The sequence below is a fragment of the Alosa alosa genome, chromosome 10 (genome assembly GCF_017589495.1).
Source record: "Alosa alosa isolate M-15738 ecotype Scorff River chromosome 10, AALO_Geno_1.1, whole genome shotgun sequence".
NCBI lineage: Eukaryota > Metazoa > Chordata > Actinopteri > Clupeiformes > Clupeidae > Alosa > Alosa alosa.
In genome coordinates this window covers 5121087-5140571 of record NC_063198.1, presented here as the reverse complement: position 1 = coordinate 5140571, position 19485 = coordinate 5121087, and the positions used below count along the sequence as shown (strand labels likewise).

Genomic DNA, 19485 nt, shown 5'->3' with positions numbered 1-19485 from the left:
AGTATCAATTTCTCCGTTCTCTGTATGGCATGCATACAGTCTACTTCTTTTTCTTCTTCTTCAAAGGGTCTGGTGATGTTTGTTTGTTTTTTTTAATTAAAACTCACTAATACATATTTATAACATGATGACAACCATTATACTTAGTACTTTAGTCAGGGGTTTTTGGCTTTGCTATTTATTTATGCACTGAGTAAGCTACAGAGCATACTCCACTGATGTCATAGATGAATAGATGTGTAGAGGTCATTAAATCAAAATATATTATACCCTCAGTTCCACTAAAGAAGGGGATCAAATCTGTGCTAAAATATTAAACAGCAGAAAGGTGTGAATATGAGTGGTCTTGTCTGGTCTGGTCATACACGTTTCTTTTCAATTCAGGGGTTGTTGACATTGTTATGTGGTCAAAAGCAAATGGAAAATTATGGTTAGAATTGCTCTGGTTTCGAGTGAAATAAAATTACTAAGAAAAATCCTTCAATTTGACTGAATAAGTGAAAGCACAAGATTGCAAAAACCCAGAGGTTTTGTAAATTGGATAATCATTCTCAGTAACCATAAAGGAATCTTGTTCTCCTGCCAACATGGAGGGTGCACTGTGGCAAGTAACATTTTCTAGTGTCACATGGGTTTATGTATAGATAGATAGATATAGATATATTTTATTCATCCCCAAAGGGAAATGACAGTGTTCCAGAAGCCATACAAACACAGTATTCACATACAGACACATACATACTGTACATATATACACATATATACTGTACATATATACACATACATACTGTACATATACACATACATACTGTACATAAATTATTCTAAAATTATTCCTCTCTCTCTGCACAGGGGGGAGTCATTATAAAGTGCTATTGCAATGGGTAAAAAAGTCTTTCTCTACCTGTCTTTCTTACAGCTTAGTTGGCGTAGCCTCAAACTGAAAACACTGTTTTATTTGACCAGTAAGTTGTGTAGTGAATGTGAGGTATTGTCCAATATATTTAGGAGTTTGTGCAGCATCCTTCTCTCCACCACCAACTCCAGAGCTTGGGCTCCAGAGCTGTTCCCAACACAAAGCCAGCCTTCCTTATGATCGTATTAATGTATGACTAGATCATAGTTAGAATGGTAGGTGATTTTATTATTCACAGTTCTAGAAGTTCTCTTTTTAATTTGCCTCCATACATAAAGCATCTCTGTATATTCCCAGATCCTCTCTTGCTTTTTTATTACATTTTCTCCAGGTGACTTAACACATTTAGCAAGTGGGCTTCTGTCTTGGTGTGGTGCTCGTGGAGGGTGCAGAGTTAGTTGGAGGGGAGGGCGTTATCTGAAGCCAGACAGCAGTCAGTGGCAGCTAAATTTGGGGCAGAGTGGATCGGGTTCCTGCTGCATACACACATGATCCTGTCCTAGTTACAAGACCCCCACCCCCCACCCCAACCACCGTGCCCTCTCTCCCTGTGTAACTGCTCACTCATTTGTGCACATGCTCCCTCAGAGATATCTCCCACACTCCAGTCACTGCTCGCTATCTCATCTGCCGGTGCTCACTTCTTCCCTGCCTCTACAAGACTTTTTTTTCTGCCTCTGTTTCCAGAGCCCTCGATCTCGGCCTCTGTAGCGTGGTGCGGCAGCCTCTCCTCTTCCTCTCTCTCTCCCAGAGAGAGCCTCGCTCGACGGGTGGGCACAGGGGCCATTCGGGGGGAAACATGTTCTTGGTACTGGTGGTGACGGATGAGCTGAGGGAGTTCCTGATGCGGGCGCGGAGTGGAACTGCCATTCGGATCATCCAGGTGCAGATCCGAGACGGTGAGTGGAGTCGCCGGGGGGAGGTCCTGACGGGGAACTAAAGATGGGGGGGATTAACACTCGGACACACGGGTGGCAGAGGTTAAACAGCAAGTGAGATAGCAGGTGTACAATGCCAAATACCGTAGAGATAGCGTATTGCTTGCAGTTCCCTTAGAAGTATTTTAAGAACTGTGTATCAACACTGAATATAGTAGGCCTACCTGTTGTGCCATCAACCTATTTTCACAGTACTTTGTTTCAAAGCAAGCAACACACAGAGCAACATTTTTCATTGATAGTGGAATAGAGTTTATAATAGTTTTTACAAAAATAATAATAATTTTAATCCGTCCAAATAATTAAAATGTATTTTAAACATACATACAAATTCTCTCAGCATGGTGTCATTCTCATTCACAGACTAAAAGCTTATAAAACTAAGGTCATTTCTTCTTTGTGTTGAAAGGTTTTGACTGGATACTGATTAATTGACTTTTCTGCTTGTGCTGACAGTTTAAAACAGAAGTGGGTTGGTTTGGTGCTATCACAGAGTTGCCAACTTTCAAGGCTAGATTGATGGGTGATTGATAAAGACTGACCCAAGTATGAGTATTTGTTGGCATGAGATGCATTGAAGTCAATAGACTTCATTGAAGTCAATAGAGACAGAACATAAACACATGAATCTCACACCAGTAAGAGTTGGCAACCCTGTTACCATCATGGTTTGGAAAAGGAAGTCACATGATGTTGTGTAACTCTGGTGCAATGGTTTTCCAGTAGCAGGAACCAAAACAAATTTCTGTTGTTGTGAAACATCAGGTGTCAACTTGACTTGTTTTTCAATAATCTGACCTGGATCAGCTGATAAAGACTATTAATATCTCAGTTATTTTCAGCTATTATTAATTATTGTGGATTTTGGTCCACAGAGGGATATGAAATGTGTGTGTGTGTGTGTGAGTGTTGGTATAGTGTATAGTGCATGGTGTCCTGTGAAATGTGATCCTACTATCAGTTAACGTGACCTCATTGCTCTGAATGGGGAAAACAGACAATCAGGCCTCAGTCAGGTCATCCAGCTAGCTTTCTTATATGAATCACAACATGCCTGGTACTCACATCTCCAACTATGGTCAACTTTACAATGTAGTGAAGGGTTAGAAACAACTAAACTATATAGGGTGACCAAACAAGCTTCAGATCAGTTCCTTCATAGTGAAAAGCTTGCTGACATGGTAACTGGTGATATAGTTAATGTTCTGCTTTGAAGGCTTTCTCACATTTTAGTGCAGTGCTCAAACCCAGAGCTCAGAGCAAGATAGCACATATCTGGGGGCAGCTAACGTCAGTGTGAACAACAGGTGTTTATCTGGCTTTTACATGAGCGTACACCATCAAAATAAACATGATACAAAACTTGTAGTAAAACATGCCTCAAAAAGGTGCCTCAAAATTGTTCTAATGTTGCTACAACAATGCCACCATTAGTTCTGCTACTGAACATGACATGGGAAGGGATTTTCGGCTATCCCAGTCTGTTGCTAGGGAGATGACTAGGAGTTGCTTAATGGTCGTGGGAGTTGCTTAATGGGCAGGATAGATAAAACTGTCCTCTCACTAAGCCACAGTGAAGTCAATATTGATTTGCTAACTGGCTCCACTGCAACAACAAATATTTTGATGCAGAAAATGATGTGGGTGTCCAAGCTAATGATGCAACCTGCTATCAGTTTAATCCAGCACCAAGTCAATAAACCCCTTGGACTAGATGATCTCCTCTCAGTGAACTCACTAATCAAAACTCTTTTGAGTCACAGCTCAATAAATAAATCATGGATAAATCATGTGACCTTTGCTGCTGATATACAGCTCTCTCACAAGCTTCCTCGTGTTCCTGTTTGGAATCAAACTGACTGTGTGGCTTCACTTCAAAGCCACACGGGCCATTTGGTCACGGGGTGTCTGCAGAACAGCACCGCGTGTGTTTCTGGGCAGTTTCTAGGGGTCACTGAAATGTGCGGGATGTTTTGGGTACCGCCAGAGGTATGCAGACAGGACTGCTTTGGGTGAGTCTCTGGTCCAGTCGGGGGTTGTTTCTGGGCTGGGAAACATCCTGCCGTCTGCTGATATTTTCAGACTGATGTTGAGGGGACGTGGGGTAGAGCCACCGTGTGCACAGCGTTTCCTGTGAATGTCTTCATTTCCTGTCATTCACTTGTCTGTCGTCTGATTGGTTGACTACACACAGCACACATGTGTCTCCATTGTCAGGTTTTTGTTGATGACAAGATATCATTCTGTAAACAATGAGCAACGGGTAAGCCCGCCCCAAACGACACCTCGCTTTCATCCCTATATTATTACAGGCCTAACAAGAAGAGAATCTGCCAATTGTGTACGTGCCTGTGGTTAGGTTTAGGTTGACATAGTAATTTATGTGCAAGTATATGAGTTTATCTGTGTACATTAGGGCAAGTGTGTGTGAGCATGGGTGTGTGTGGGCATTTGTGTGAGAGTGTGAGGATAGCCAATGGAAAGTATGTGTCTGTGCTGATAGCTGGAATGTGTGGAAGCTGAGAATAGCAGCTGCAGCAAAAGATGGTCAGGAAATCCCCCAGCACCATCCCGTGACATTGGAACTTTTGGAAGAGTAGTTTTGTCTGTGCACCCCATATTTGATTGGATTAGTGTTTTACATGGATGGACTAGTATGTTTGGTGTCATGAACTGAAGTCCTAATTGTCACGTCTGTTTCAGGAGGCTGTATTATGACTGATAATGATCCTATTATACTGAAAGCTATATTTAATTTGCAACAGTACTGAGGCTAATATTTATACCAATGGGCAAAGCTGGACACAACCATAGCCAAGGAGTTTATTCAGAGCCTGTAGCCTCCACTCCCTGCTCTTTTAACAGGTCAAGCAGGGTTATCTGACGCTTTATAAATGGACTTGTAGGAACACTTCCATTCACATGTCTCACAGCCCAATCATTTCAGACATACATCTGCTCACAACAGCTGCCGTCCCTTTGAGACACTGCACAGAAGCAGTTATGAAATGAATGGGAACAATGGACTTTTAATTTGATGGAAGCCCTCTCGGAGTGACCGCTTAGGAAATTATCTGAAGTACTGTGTCTATTTAGACACATAACAGGATGCATTTAGTATAAGCTACCTGTGAACTACAGAACATCGAGTTCAAATACAGTTCAATGATAACATCACAGAGAAAATGAGATGAATGCAGAGATAGAGAGAAGGACAGAAAGAGGTGCAAATAAAGAATCGAAAGACTGAATGGACATTGGAGGAGAAGGCCGATAGAGAGGTGAATGAAGGCTGATACATAGTTAATGGGCACGTGGTGAAAGAGGGGGATGTCATTTAAGCCCCGTGCTGACAGACAGATGGTCAGAGGGTGCGCAAAGAAAGGAAGGATGAGTTCTGGTTCAAGACTGATTCAAGATTCAAGACTGCAGACAAGGACTGGATCTACAGGGCTGAAAGACAAGAACATACAAAAGTTTCTAGATATGAAGCATGCAAGAACACTATTGGTGGGAAGTGGACCATGAAAATGTGCACGCCTGTGTCCTGTAAGAAGTCTCGAACGTGATATGATCTGTGCATGAGACAGGCAAGGTGATCTGTGCGTCTGTGGCCAGACCAGGTGTGTTACAGAGATGTGGAATCTGAGCAGCCTGTTCTTGTTGAGTGTAATTTGAGGTGGCATGGTGGGTGGTGGCAAGTGTCACTCACATGACGAATGGGATGCAATCTTGATATTCTACTATTTAATCAGTGTTCTCAGGCTGCAGAGCAAGCAGAAGGGTCCCAGGTCAAGTCTGGCCCTCGTGGCAATACAGTCAGAAGAAAAATTCCATGACTTTTCCCTGGCAAAAAAAAAACAGAATTTCCATGACTTATACTATAATGAATGGTATAATATAATGATCAATAATTCCAGAGCAGCCGCAAAGTGTTAAAGAATCTTTTACTTTTTTTGAGCGGGAGATTAATAAATGGTCATTGAATAAACAGAGTTGGTCTACTCAAGCAAACAGTAAAGCTGATAACCAGATATACACCAATGCTGCATGGAAATATTTGTATTAATGTATTTTGGCAAGTAAATGTTAAACTGCTTCAATTCCCTGATATTCCATGACTTTGCCCCCATTTCTTTTTTAAATTTCCTGACTTTCCATGTCTGGAATAGACTTTCCAAAATTCCATGATATTCCAGAAATTCCATGAGCCGTGGGAACCCTGGCAATAACACTCTTTGAGCAAGACACTGAACCCTAGCATGAGCTGCTCCGTGCTCTTGGCAGGCAGATAAGAGACATGACAAAGCCGTTTTATATCAAATGCAGTCCATTTGTCAAATATATGCTGTTGTTACATGCACTCAAAATGTTATAAGAAGCAATTTTAAAGACATTGTGCAAAGGTAAAATTCTGTAAGAGATTTTAGAAATACAGTATATACATTCAACTTGGGCTCACAGAAACCACAACTTCAGTGAAACTGAACCGCAAAATGTGGGATGTGGAGCTATTATGTTATTTTATTGCTGGGAATTTTATTGCTGTCTCTACTTGTAATATGAGGCTTAATATACAGTGTGCAACACTGTATGTGTGGGTGAGTGTGCAACTATGCGCTGTTTGTTGTTATAGGGGATGTTTATGAAGACAGTTAAGGGGTCTGAAATATCAAGCTTACGTCTTTCAATGAAGCTGTGCTATTATAAGACGCATGATTTGTGTGGATGACATTTTTGATCATGTGGATTGTACTGTGTGCACAAGATTATTTTTAGACAGTGGGCTATGGATGGTACTTTGTATGTGTGAGTAAGTCATTGAGATTTTTACATAATGTGTCAAATGTGGTTACTGTTTAATGTGTCATTGTGATTATTATGGGGTGTGTGTGGTATGAGGTTATTATGGTCTGTATTGTAAAGTATAAAAAGCCCATTTTAAAGAGTGTGAGTATGCTATTTCTATAGGGTGTGTGATGGGAGTTATGCTCTGTGTTTCAGAGCAGCTGGTCCTGGGGGCATACAACAAGCCGTCTCAGAGCTGGGACCAAGACTATGACAACTTCCTGTTACCACTTCTAGATGATCAGGAGCCCTGCTACATCCTGTACCGGCTGGACTCTCAGAATGCACAAGGCTATGAGTGGATCTTCATTTCCTGGTCACCTGACCAGTCACCGGTCAGTATGTCCGAGTTCAGACCCAAACACATGAATAGAGAGAGGGATGCACACACAGGTACATGCAAACACTCATGCAGTAGGCACAGATTGGACTAATGTAATATGTTATTCCTCCACTTCCTCATAGGTTAGACTGAAGATGCTCTACGCTGCCACACGTGCCACAGTGAAGAAAGAGTTTGGTGGAGGACAAGTGAAGGATGAGATATTTGGCAATGCGAAGGTACAAAGCACTAATCCAGAGTCCAGTTCATGTGGGGCCTCCTTTTATTCCAGAGTTTTTGTCTTCTGAATGCAAAGCTCAGAAATATCGCACAAATGGATCACAATCACATTTCTAAGAAATACCATGGATGGGAAAGAGAAAAATAATTGATTGTCATGAAGAGAGAAATGACCACCAGGAGAACTGTTTTCCCCGCTGAGGATTGATGTTCTCGAGCTCAGCAGAAGGGATTTCTGTCGCCTGACAGAATATGGTTTCTGATCTTTCATGTCTATAGGAGGACATCTGTCTTGAGGGATACCAAAGATACCTGAACTTATGCTCTGCCCCAGCTCCACTCACAGCGGCAGAAAAGGAGCTTCAGCAAATCAAAAGGACAGAGGTTAGTTAGGGGGAAGTCCCTGCTCACTATGTGAAAAACCCTTAGTCTGTAGACAAACACCATGATGTGATATCAATGATTTCTCACCTTTCCTTTGCAGGGCAGGGTTAAGCAGGTAAGTTCTTGGATATATATTTATAAACATGCTACCTGACTTTTGTACCTTAATTGTTACTACTTTGTGTGTGTATCTACTGTATGTGCAGAGAGAATGACTGTGCATGTTCTAACCAAATGGTGTATGTCTCTCCTCATAGGTAAATGCAGACATGACTGTGGATATGAGCAAACCACAGACAATCCAGGGTCTGGCTTTCCCATTACAAGATACTGCTAAGCGTGCCCTTCAACAGCTTTCAGAGAAACGCATCAACTACATACAACTGGTAAACGCACACGCACACGCACACACACACGATTTGATCTTGTGTCACTGTTAACAAGGCTGCATCCAGAGGATTCTGACCAATATGTGATAATGGGGCAGCATTAATCTCTTGCAGAAACTGGACACAGAGAAAGAGACCATCGGGCTGGTTCACACCAACCCAACAGAGACGCATGATCTACCCCACCGGGTCCCCACAGACACACCACGTTACCACTTCTTTCTCTACAAGCACTCGCACGAAGGGGAATACCTCGAGTCTGTTGGTCAGTCCACTCGCTCGTCCGTCCACAAGCTTGAAAAAGACACAGCCACAACCCCAAATGTCCATTCTTCTGACTTTCCCCCTCATGTCCTCCTCTAGTGTTCATCTACTCCATGCCAGGCTACAGCTGTAGCGTGAAGGAGCGGATGCTTTACTCGAGCTGTAAGAGTCGTCTACTGGACGAGGTGGAGAGAGACTATCAGCTACAGGTGGCCAAGAAGGTCAGCTCAATGCCGCACATTGGTGTAGACCAACACTGTGTTCAGTCCAGAGGGGTATTTCACAAAACCTAGATAAGGGATTAAGCTGGGATTTTTAGATTATCCTGGATGAATTTAGCCTTGACTTGGTTTCACAAAAGAGATGGCACATAAGTTACCATGGGGATTTATTCTCTGCACCTAGCCTAGTCCCGACCAGGCTAACAGCCAAGCTAAGTTAATTCTAATGGTAATTATGTGGTCTTATTGGTTCAGCTAGCTGTCATTCACATCAGACCTCCGTGCTAATTTTAAGAAGCTTTATTCCATTTATAAACTATTTGCTAAATGTATTTGCTCGCAAAACAAAACAGATTGTCTGCCTACTACCATATGGTTATTATTTTAATTGTGATAGCCTTATAATTATTAACATAGGCCTAGGTACTCATTGTTTGCTTATTTTATTGATAGACGTTTGATGAATAGCCTACTGTAGTTGATTGGAAGTGGAGGGGCAAGTTTTCGAAGGTATTTTCAACTATAATATTAAGGTATATCATATGTGCATCTTTGCAGTGGCAAGCACTTTCTTAATGATGTTGCGTGCCGAGACAAGGAAGCACTCACACGTGGGTGCATACGTAAATTTGCTTTCAGTTGGTCTACCACGCCTACTTCTGCTGTTTTACAGAAATAGCCATGATTCCCCATTCCAAAAAGGATAACTTTACTTCATTGTTAGTCTATATCTAAAGCGGTTGTTCACTTTGTGTGAATGACGCTATTTTCCGCGTCTTTTTTATTCCAACCGTGGGCACTTTGGAGCAGAAACGAGAACGCGCACGCATCCTGAATTACTTACACCTGGCTTGACATAGTCGCTCCTACTCGTCCTGGATTGGCATTAGTGAAACGAGTTGAGCTAGGATGACCAGACAACGCTATGTCAAACCTCGCTTTATTACTTATCTTGGATGTCTTAATTCTGCCTTTGTGAAATACCCCTCAGGTTGCTAGAGGGCACATTAAAGAGCCTGCCTCACAAAATCTTGTTTTTATACTTTGTTTGTATACCTCTTTGTATAAACACTTTTCATACTAGATTATATACTTGCAGTGAAATTTGTATTGGGTCATTTACACTTTATAACCTTTCCACAGAATGTTAATAATAGATATCTTTTGATGACAGGCTGAAAATAGAATGACTTATTTTGAGTCAGTACAGTTGTGGCTGAAATTGTTGGTACCCTTCAAAGAAAAAAGAAAGAACAAAAATTTTCTCTGAAATAATCTGAAACTGACAAAAGTGATCACCCATTCATCGTTTATTCCATGTTAATGCAAATTATACTTCGACTTGAATTTATGGTGTTCTTCACCTAATAATGTGCCTTGAGAGGTTATCACTTTCAACACTCTCTGTAGCTCTTAATGAGATTTCTGCATCTTTCAAATACAGTAATTTCCCATGTTTTAGTCGCATTGTGTCTAATCCTCTAAAACTGTGCTTTAATCGTAAAGAATAATGAAAAAAAGAAATGCATTTCAATCCCTGTGTATATACCTCATGGGCGAAGAATGAGGTATGCTGCTATGACATCATTTTTTCAATAATCTGTAAGGATGCCAACACATTCAGCCTCAACTGCACAATTATGTGAGTGTTGCCTCTACAATCCAGAACTCTAGTGTCTTGACAGTAGTTACTTCAACTTTTCAACTATGGTCTTGTTTGGTTTCAAATATTCTAGTCACAACTATGACTGCTATACCTAAATAGTTGTACTAGAAGTAACTGTTTAACAATGTTGGGCGATAAGGTAGGGCATCACCTCTGAAAAAAATGCCCCATCAAAAATATACACATAGCAACATTCATGTTGTAAAGTAAACAATAGCCAAACTATTATCATGGCATGTTTTGTTGACCAAGCAGCTGGTGCATTTTATGTGTGTGTGTGTGTGTGTGTGTGTTTTTTCAGATGGAGATTGACAGTGGTGAGGAGTTGACAGAAGAGTTTCTTTACGATGAGGTGCATCCCAAACAGCATGCCTTCAAGCAGGCCTTTGCTAAACCCCGCGGCCCAGCAGGAAAGAGGGGTCATAAGCGCATCATCCGGGGGGGCGGAGGAGAGAACACACAGAACAGTTAGGAAGACCAGGAGAGAAAAGTTGAGGAAGAGAGGAAGAGAAGGAGTTTATCTCCTGAAGTCCCAAAGCCTCTCCTTTCTCTCCTGAATCTCTGCCCAGTGTCTTGAGTTAGCTTCATTCTGTTTATTGGGAAACTGAAGGGAGGGATTTATAGGTTTCTCTGAGTATTTGTACTTTTTGGGTTTTTTAACTTTTCAGCTTGTGTTAACTGTTATCCTTACAATTATGTTTAGTTGTTTGTGAAGTGTTTTTTTTTTCATACACAGTGCAAACAGTAATACACATGACATAAAATAAACTCAGGAAAAAGTGGTTTATAGAAAAAGTATCCCTCTCCTTAGATAATGAGGACATATTTCGACATATAGCCGTCTACTCTTTTCAGACTTTAAAAAATAAATAGCCATTTTAAAATAGAATAAACAGCATTTCAGTCACATCCTTTGCAACATACTTTACAAACCTAAAAGCATACAGACCAACTAAGTACCACATTTTTGGCTGTGCACATCAACTGACTAGTATAATAATGTTAGCCGAAGGCAGCCATCTACATGTAGACACAAGCAATCTCTCAATGAGAGAAACGGAGAATAATTAACAAGAGTAGAGGAACAGAGGAATAGCAAAGCATACCACAATGGGCATTAGAAATCTTGTGGCTAGGCAGACAGCTGGGGATTTGCATGGATCGCATCATCATGATTTTCAGACTGAACACTTGTGGCGCCGTGCTAGCCTACCTCTTCACAGCCAACCCTCTGGACTAAGCCCTGTTGCCTGTGAATGTCTTGTGTCAAACATATCAATTGAACAGGTGATTATGTGTATCAGAAAAGGAATTCCAAATAAAGCTTCTTGTTTCTGTATGTTATGTGAACTTGTTACTGCCAAGTAATAAAGTGCTCCGTTTGATAATTCAGTACACACAAGACAAAAGTCACATGATAGCCAAACCTGTGTGGTTACACACTTCCACCCCTGAACAACCGAAACAACCTTAACAATGTACTATGACACACCAAGACAAATCATAACCACCACATGAATACCTCAACAGCCAACATCAACTAACCATTTATGGCAACATACAAGCCAAAAAAACTATAAAGACTTACAGGTTGTTGTTAACACCCAGGCTCGGACTGGTAATCTGTACAACCGGGCAAATGCCCGTTGGGCCGGTCCACATGTGGGCCGGTGACCTCCGGGATTTTTTTTTTTTTAAGTTATTTAGCCTATTTGCGGCCCGTCGTGTAGGCCTAGGCCTAGCCAGAGCCCGTTTACGGAGAGCCGGATCACTCCCTATTAACTCCATTGTACCTGCAATATGTTGCAGTTCCGCTAGGGGCGATCACGAATAAATGCAAAAACAATGGGGGTCTATGGAGCTAGACGGCTAAATTTGTCTCTTTCACCTGGTTGTCGTTGAGAAATTGAGAAATGCAAGCTCAATATGGATTATAGGTCAAAAGTTGAATGAACGAGTAGTCACGTCCTTTCGATTTCTTACAGGTTGGGTCATTGTTGCCCACAACACACTAGCTTTCTGCTAATGAATGACGTCATTGACACATTTGAAAGGCTTTTTAGAACAAATAAGTGACTCAAAAAATATAATACTCAGCGGTTTGTATTTTCTCTGCCCCCTCTTTTGACTGCAACATTCGAATTTCTGGGCAAAAAATTATATCCCGAGAAAAGTGGATTTGAGGGTACAGCTCCATAGGCCTCCATTCATTCTGCACTTATTCGTGAGCGCCCTCATGTGGAACCAGAAAAGGAACTGCAACCAGTTCAGAAACCGGAAGTTTCCCGAGAGTGGCGGTTCTCTAGTCTGGGTGCCATTCAGAACTTAGTCCCGCCCACAGGTCGGGAAGTTCGGTCTGGCATTGCTTCAATGTGGTGGAAGTATGCTCGCCCTATATCGGGCGGACCAATCAAATCAGGCTTTACGATGATGGACAGGTGAGCAACAGCGCCTGGTCTATCACGTCATCTGAGCACGCTTAGATTATGCTTATGTTTGAAACAAAAACGCTGTGGCTAGAAGGATACATGACTTTTAAGACCCCATATTGAAAATTCATATTATTTAATGAGGTTGTATCACTGAAAACGATTATTTCTGAAAACTTTGGCAAAAGTTGAGATGTGGGAAAACTCGTGGTTTCACTTTCATCAAGGGAAAACAGCGCTGTTGCATTGCGACATGTTCCCTCGTTCGTTTGAAATGTCTGATTGACCACCTGTTCGAGGGATTTAACGTTTGCTGTTTAACATGTTTGTAGCATATCACTGTTCAACAGAATTATTTTTAAAAACGGAGGGGAAATAGGAAAAGAAGGATGGTTCGTGTGTTTTCTTCCTACACCTCACGGTAAGCTATTTTGTTGCTCTGATTGGTTAGGTCTATCCAATTGAGTGCAGAGGCATTTTCATGATCCTCAAACCCTTCTGAACATTTCAGGTACATTTTTAGCATTTTTGAGCAATCCAATCTGGAGAAAATCAACCTTATATCAGGTGTGTGCCGGTTATTTCTGCCGCTGCTGTTGGCCGGTTGCAACTTACGCTCGTCAATACGTCATCGACACGCCTCTTTATGCAGACAGGATTCGATCCCCATTTCGCGCCCATAGACATGAACTACGACGAAGTATCTTGCTCCGCCTTAACAATCTTTGTTACCACCATGACACCATGTCACATGACCTTAAAATATCGCGGGAGTCTTAGCCTGCAGACAGATCTTGCAGTTGCCTTCCACGAGCTGCACGAGCTAAAACACGCCCTCATGACGTCAGTTCAAAGACGTGATAGGGCCATTTGGGAGGAATGTCCTCATGACGATTATGACGGGAGTCTCATGCTGCTATGCGAAAATAAACAGAAATCGAAGGGATGCCTTCTTATACGTGATTTCTGCAACAATGGTAGGCTAGCCTACTGAAAACGTTTGGATATTCTGTTATTTTCTGCTGTTGGATAAATAGATAGACACACATATAGGGGAAACACTTGATATTTAATTTATGTGCTACAATGCAGGCCTGTTAACTGTATGACAACAGTGGTTTATTTAAACTACATCATAAGAATTTATTTCGTCAGTCATCATGCTCATTTTAATGAGTAAGAATGTAAGTTCTGCTGTGTTTATTGCAAACAACATTCCGATATCTCCCGATATCTCCCGCGAGTCACGTCAGGCAGACTGTAGCCTGTCTGTCCGGGATGAGCTGCCCTCTGTTGTAGCTCCTCCTGGCTAGCCTCTGAAGATCACGTTTAAGTAGTAAGCCAGACCAAGTCAGACTCAGTCCATCTCAAACAAGCCTATTCCCTGGCCTAGCCTATAACTGCAGTTGCATCCATTTGGCTTGGGGGTGACAGGTCAATCATTTTGGCCTCTTCATGACAGGTTCAGTGTGTGTTACGATCGCGTAACCCTGCCCCACCCCTCAAGTGGATTTGTCTAAGCAGCCACTAGTTCGAGTGCATGGTAGCCTAGGCTGTATAAGTGCCCTCCTCTGGCTGGTGTTTACATTATCGCAGTTTAACCGCAGTGTTGCCAGATTGGGTTGAGTGAGTTCCGCCCAATCACATTCAAAAACCCGCCATCTTCAGCAAAAAAACGGCCCAACAACGATTTTGTCATAGAGAACCATTCAACTCAAAATGTTATTTGCCTGCCTAAAGCTTATTTTCCCCCGCCCGACGAAGTCAAAAGAAGACCAATTGCCCAATCTGGCAACACTGGTTAACCGTAAACAGCAATCAGAGGTCTAGTTTTATTCCATAAATATATTGTTTTTATAGACGTTAGTTGCACGCGCTACCAAGAGCTTCCATTTACTGCACCATGTAGGCTATAGTGCGGTTCTGTCAACATAAAAACGGGTAGCCTACAATTTTCGCACAACTTGGTGGAAAAGTGTAGCACAGGTTAAAGAAAACCCATTCATTTTTGGAGCTGATCCTACTCAAAAGGAACGTCAAAGTATTTCCCATAGGCCTAGCCTTTAAGAGCTTCACACACAGTGAAAGTGAAACTTGGAAAGGGTCTCTCCACCGAGTGTTAACATTAGATGCACAATCTTGGGGCAGCCGTGGCCCACTGGTTAGCACTCTGGACTTGTAACCGGGGGGTTGCCGATTCGAGCCCCGACCAGTGGGCCACGGCTGAAGTGCCCCTGAGCAAGGCACCTAACCCCTCACTGCTCCCCAAGCGCCGCCGTTGAAGCAGGCAGCTCACTGCGCCGGGATTAGTGTGTGCTTCACCCCCACTGTGTTCACTGTGTGCTGACTGTGTTTCACTAATTCACCGATTGGGTTAAATGCAGAGACCAAATTTCCCTCACGGGATCAAAAAGTGTATATATACTTATACTTATACTACTCAATCAATCGCGAGTCGATGCAGGTAAAAAGTAGGCTATCAACTGGTAGGTTAGTAATGAACGGTTTAGTATACACTTGTGATGATAGCCTACAGTTAATGTGAATAGCGGACTATAACCAAAGTAAAGGAGAAGATTTGCACCAAATAAAGGCTGTGTTTGTGTTTCTACAACATGTTGGCACAAAACGTCATTTCTGTCAACTATGACGATGTCCATGTTCAGTAGCCTATATTTTTCATTTAGTCAGACAGTGACATGTGGTTTTTAAAAATAAATGGTTAACAGCAGTGGTTCTCAAAGTGGGGTCGGCAGCACATTGTCAGGGGGTCCCTGACAAAGTTTGCTACAAAATATGAAATTGTCTTAATGTATCAGCAGATCAATTTGCCCAATTGATCTGCTGATACATTACATCAATATGTCAAAACACTTTACTATTAATTAACCGCCAACAAAATTAAAGTTATGTGAAGCAAACACTATGTGTTCAATAAGCCTACATTTGACAAAGAAACAACAATCCTTTTAAAAAAAAAAATCCTACATACTGTCAAAATGTGCTAACATGACTATTGTGGTATTGGCACTCTATGTTTTTAAAATCCATATAACATAAGCATAACAGAAAAAAAGCTATAGGTCTACAGCTACAGCAGGGAAAATAAGTAAGTATTCTTCCAGTGCATGAAATTTTCACCGGATATTAGTATTAACTTAGGTAATCCACACATATATAAAAATCCAAACATTAATGTCAAAAAGTAGTGTTATGAGTAAAAACGTGGAATGGCACAGGGAAAAAGTATTGAACACGCTAAGAAAAAGCAGTACACAAACGCAAAGAATGGCAAGGAACAAACTGGAATCTATAAGTAGTTAGATAAATTATCCCTCCTATCTGTACAAATTGATATAAGCTGGGTTAGTACACACTGGTGGGCTATAAAAAGGTTTTTGTTAGCAAGGTGTCACACAAGAAACATTTCATGATGGGTAAAAGCAAAGAGCTCTCCCAAGATCTTTGCAACCTTATTGTTGCAAAACATTAATGGAACTGGTTACAGATGCACTTCAAAACTTCAGAATCATCCAGTAAGCAGTATTGGAGCCATTATCTGCAAGTGGAAGGAACATCACTACATCATCAACTGGCCATGCACAGGATCTCCTTGCAAGATTTCTGACCAGGAAGTCAGAAGGATAGTCAGAAGAGTAGCCTAAGAGCCAAGGACCACTCTGAGAAAGCTCCAGAAAGATTTGGAGGCAGCAGGTACAATTGTTACAGAGAAAATCATAGGTAATGCACTCCACCGCCATGGCCTCTATGCACGCTAATCCCGCATGACTCTATTGCTGAAGAAAAACATGTCAAAGTTGAAAGTTTGCTACACAACATTTGAACAATCCTATGAAATACTGAGAGTATGTATTCTGGTTAAAAATTTAACTTTTCGGATGTCATACTACACACCATATTTGGAGGAGAAATGGCACTGTGCATCACCCTAAAAATACCCTACCAACAGTGAGGTTTGGAGGTGGTGGCATCATGGTGTGGGCTGTTTTTCATCTCATGGTACTAGCAGACTTCATACAATTGAAGGAATGATGAATGGAGTCATTTTGTTCCGGAAGAATCTTTACATCCACCAGGATGATGAGGATGAGACATGTCTAGACCTTCCAGCAGGACAATGATCCAAACCATTCAGCAAAGGAAACTCTCAATTGGTTTCAGAGAAAGGAAATCAAGGCCCTGACTGTAATTCAATTGAACAGTTTTGGAAGTTAACTAAAGATCAGGATTCACAACAGGGACCCCTGAAATCTTCAATATTAAAGGACTATCTGTTTAAAAGCAATGGGCCAAACTCACACCAGAATACTGTGACTGATTAGTTTCATCATACAGGAAATGCCTTAAAGCTGTCATTACGAATAAAGGCTTTTCCACAAAGTATTTAAGAAATTTCAGCAGGCGTGTTCAATACTTTTTTCCTGTGTCATTCCACTTTATTGCACATAACTCTACCTATGGACTTTAATGTTTGGATTTTTTATATGGGTGGATTATCGGAGTTAATACTAATGTCTGGTGAAAATTTCATGCAAATAGCCTCATTGGAAGTATACTTACTGAAAAACATGTTGACGTGTTCTTTCCCCGCTGTACATAATTAACTTAAGTTTTATGTGTTGCGATTTTGAGGGGTCCGTGGAGAATATTCCACATGAGGGGTCTCCGGGCCACAAAAGTTTGAGAACCCCTGGTTTAATGCATGGGGTAACATGACGTGAGACACACAGAAGATAAGCCTGTCTTTAGTAGCCTATCCCTGAATCCTGTCCCTCTCAAATCACTTTAAAGACAGAGAGCCCCGGACCCCCGTGTTATTGTGATTAGGAATAGGTCCAAATCTAAATGTTTGGGTTCAGTTTATGAAGTGTTGCTACAGCATAAAACTGTGTGTTTGTTATTTTTATTTGGGGGGGGGGGTCGTCGATCCAGTGGTGGGCCGATCCAGGAGAAAATTGCTGTTAACACCTCCATTCATTGATTGGTCTGATCTGAAAATAGAGCCCAGGTCTGAAAAATCTGATATTTGTCAACCTGGGCCCTATTTTAGATCAGTTTAGGAACAAACTCTATGTGAATCAATAGCTACTGCTATACAATGCAATCTTGTGGGGACATGACTTACAGGTGTGGGTCATATAATTAGAATATCATGAAAAAGTTTATTTTTTTCAGTAATTCCATTCAAAAAGTGAAACTTGTATAATGTATACATTCATTCCACACAGACTGATATATTTCAAGTGTTTATTTCTTTAAATTTTGATGATTATAATAACTGACAACTAATGAAAACCTACTGTATTGCTGTGCATGGGCCTGCAGTGCTGCATTTGTTTTGTCTTGTCCAGAGAGTGATGGAACTAGAGGCAGATGCCATGGGTCATGAGCTGCTTTTTGTGGATGAGGCAGGTTTTACAGTAACTTCACTAAAACAAGGAGACGTGGCAGGAACATTACTGGACACCGTGCCATAATCAAAGTCCCAGGACAACGTGGTGGTAACATAACTATGTGTGGAGCTTTGAGTCAAAATGGTGTTGTTCACCATCAAGCAACCCTAGGCCAATATAACACTAAACACATTATTACATTACTGGACACCTTACATGACATGCTCACTAATGTTCAGAGACCAGAGCAGACCAGATACGTCATCATATGGGACAATGTTAGTTTCCATAGGGCTGCTTTGGTCCGCAACTGGTTTACAGAACACCCACTCTTCACTGTACTCAACCTCCCCCCATACTCTCCATTCTTGAGTCCAATTGAATAGTTCTTCTCTGCCTGGCGCTCGAGGGTCTATGACTGTCATCCCCATCAACACATAACCGTTTTACAGACAATGGAGGAGGCATGTGGGGATATTGACCAGGCATCATGTCAGGCCTGGATACGGCATTCCAGAAGATATTTTTCCCGGTGCCTTGGACTACAGGACATTGCTAGATGCACACAAAATTTTGTGTCCGGACCCAGGGAAACGACACGATGTAGACTGATTTTTTTAGTGAATAGTGAAATTACTATTTTGTGTTTCAACTTGGAAAAAAAAACACTTGTTTCTTTTGATGTGAATGAATGAGCACCTATACTTGATGTTTGGATCCCTGTATGTTTACAGAACAATGACAAAAGTATGACCTCAAAATGACATAACCTACCTTGTGCACAGAGAAAGCAAAAGCAGTGTTTTTTATTCATACCATCAGTGTGTAGTTAGCGGATTGTGTGCTTATTAATGTGATGGCTTGTGTTAACTGTTTGATCGAAAATACCATTTTTACGAAGGTGTGAAGAGTTAAGCAAGGTTTATTAGCTTTTGCAAGAGAACTACAATGTTTTGCTGATTTGGTGAAAGGTTCTTATTTGTGTGTAGAGTTTTACAAAAACAGCCAATAGTTTAAATCAGAAAAAACTGTAAGGCTTCGAAATAGCTTTTTTTGGCTAGAGGAAATATCTGTTGGGAACACTCATGGCTCAAATGGCTATGACTGCTCAAAAAAATTAAGGGAACACTTCAATCATACACTGGATCGGTACTCTGACACTGTTTGGTTCTGAGCACAAGTAAAACTTTTGAGGCAAGTGTTTTGTGAATGTAGTTTTCCACAATTGTTAAAACAGATTTTTTAAAAACCTTCCACCCTTTTCTCCATTCTCAAACTACATTCACAAAACACTTGCCTCAAAAGTTTTACTTGTGCTCAGAACCAAACAGTGTCAGAGTACCGATCCAGTGTATGATTGAAGTGTTCCCTTAATTTTTTTGAGCAGAATAGGCCTACTTCTGAAGAGGAATCACAAGACCAGACCAGCAAAGTTCCGTATATGGACCCAAAGC

At 41.3% G+C, this 19485-nt stretch overlaps 1 protein-coding gene across 2 annotated transcripts; it reads left to right on the top strand.

The window, feature by feature from the left end:
• Window positions 1-1454: 1454 nt before the first annotated feature.
• LOC125301826 (twinfilin-2) lies at window positions 1455-11527 on the top strand. 2 transcript variants are annotated; one of them, XM_048254601.1, is made up of 9 exons: window positions 1457-1815; window positions 6859-7037; window positions 7168-7263; window positions 7544-7648; window positions 7749-7763; window positions 7906-8034; window positions 8152-8302; window positions 8401-8522; window positions 10490-11527. In XM_048254601.1, the coding sequence occupies exons 1-9, from the start codon at window positions 1716-1718 to the stop codon at window positions 10658-10660; spliced, it is 1068 nt and encodes a 355-aa protein (XP_048110558.1). In that variant the 5' UTR covers window positions 1457-1715; the 3' UTR covers window positions 10661-11527. The 2 variants fall into 2 exon arrangements, with proteins under 2 accessions (XP_048110559.1, XP_048110558.1); XM_048254602.1 differs by lacking the exon at window positions 7749-7763 and having other exon boundaries at window positions 1455-1815.
• Window positions 11528-19485: the final 7958 nt, after the last annotated feature.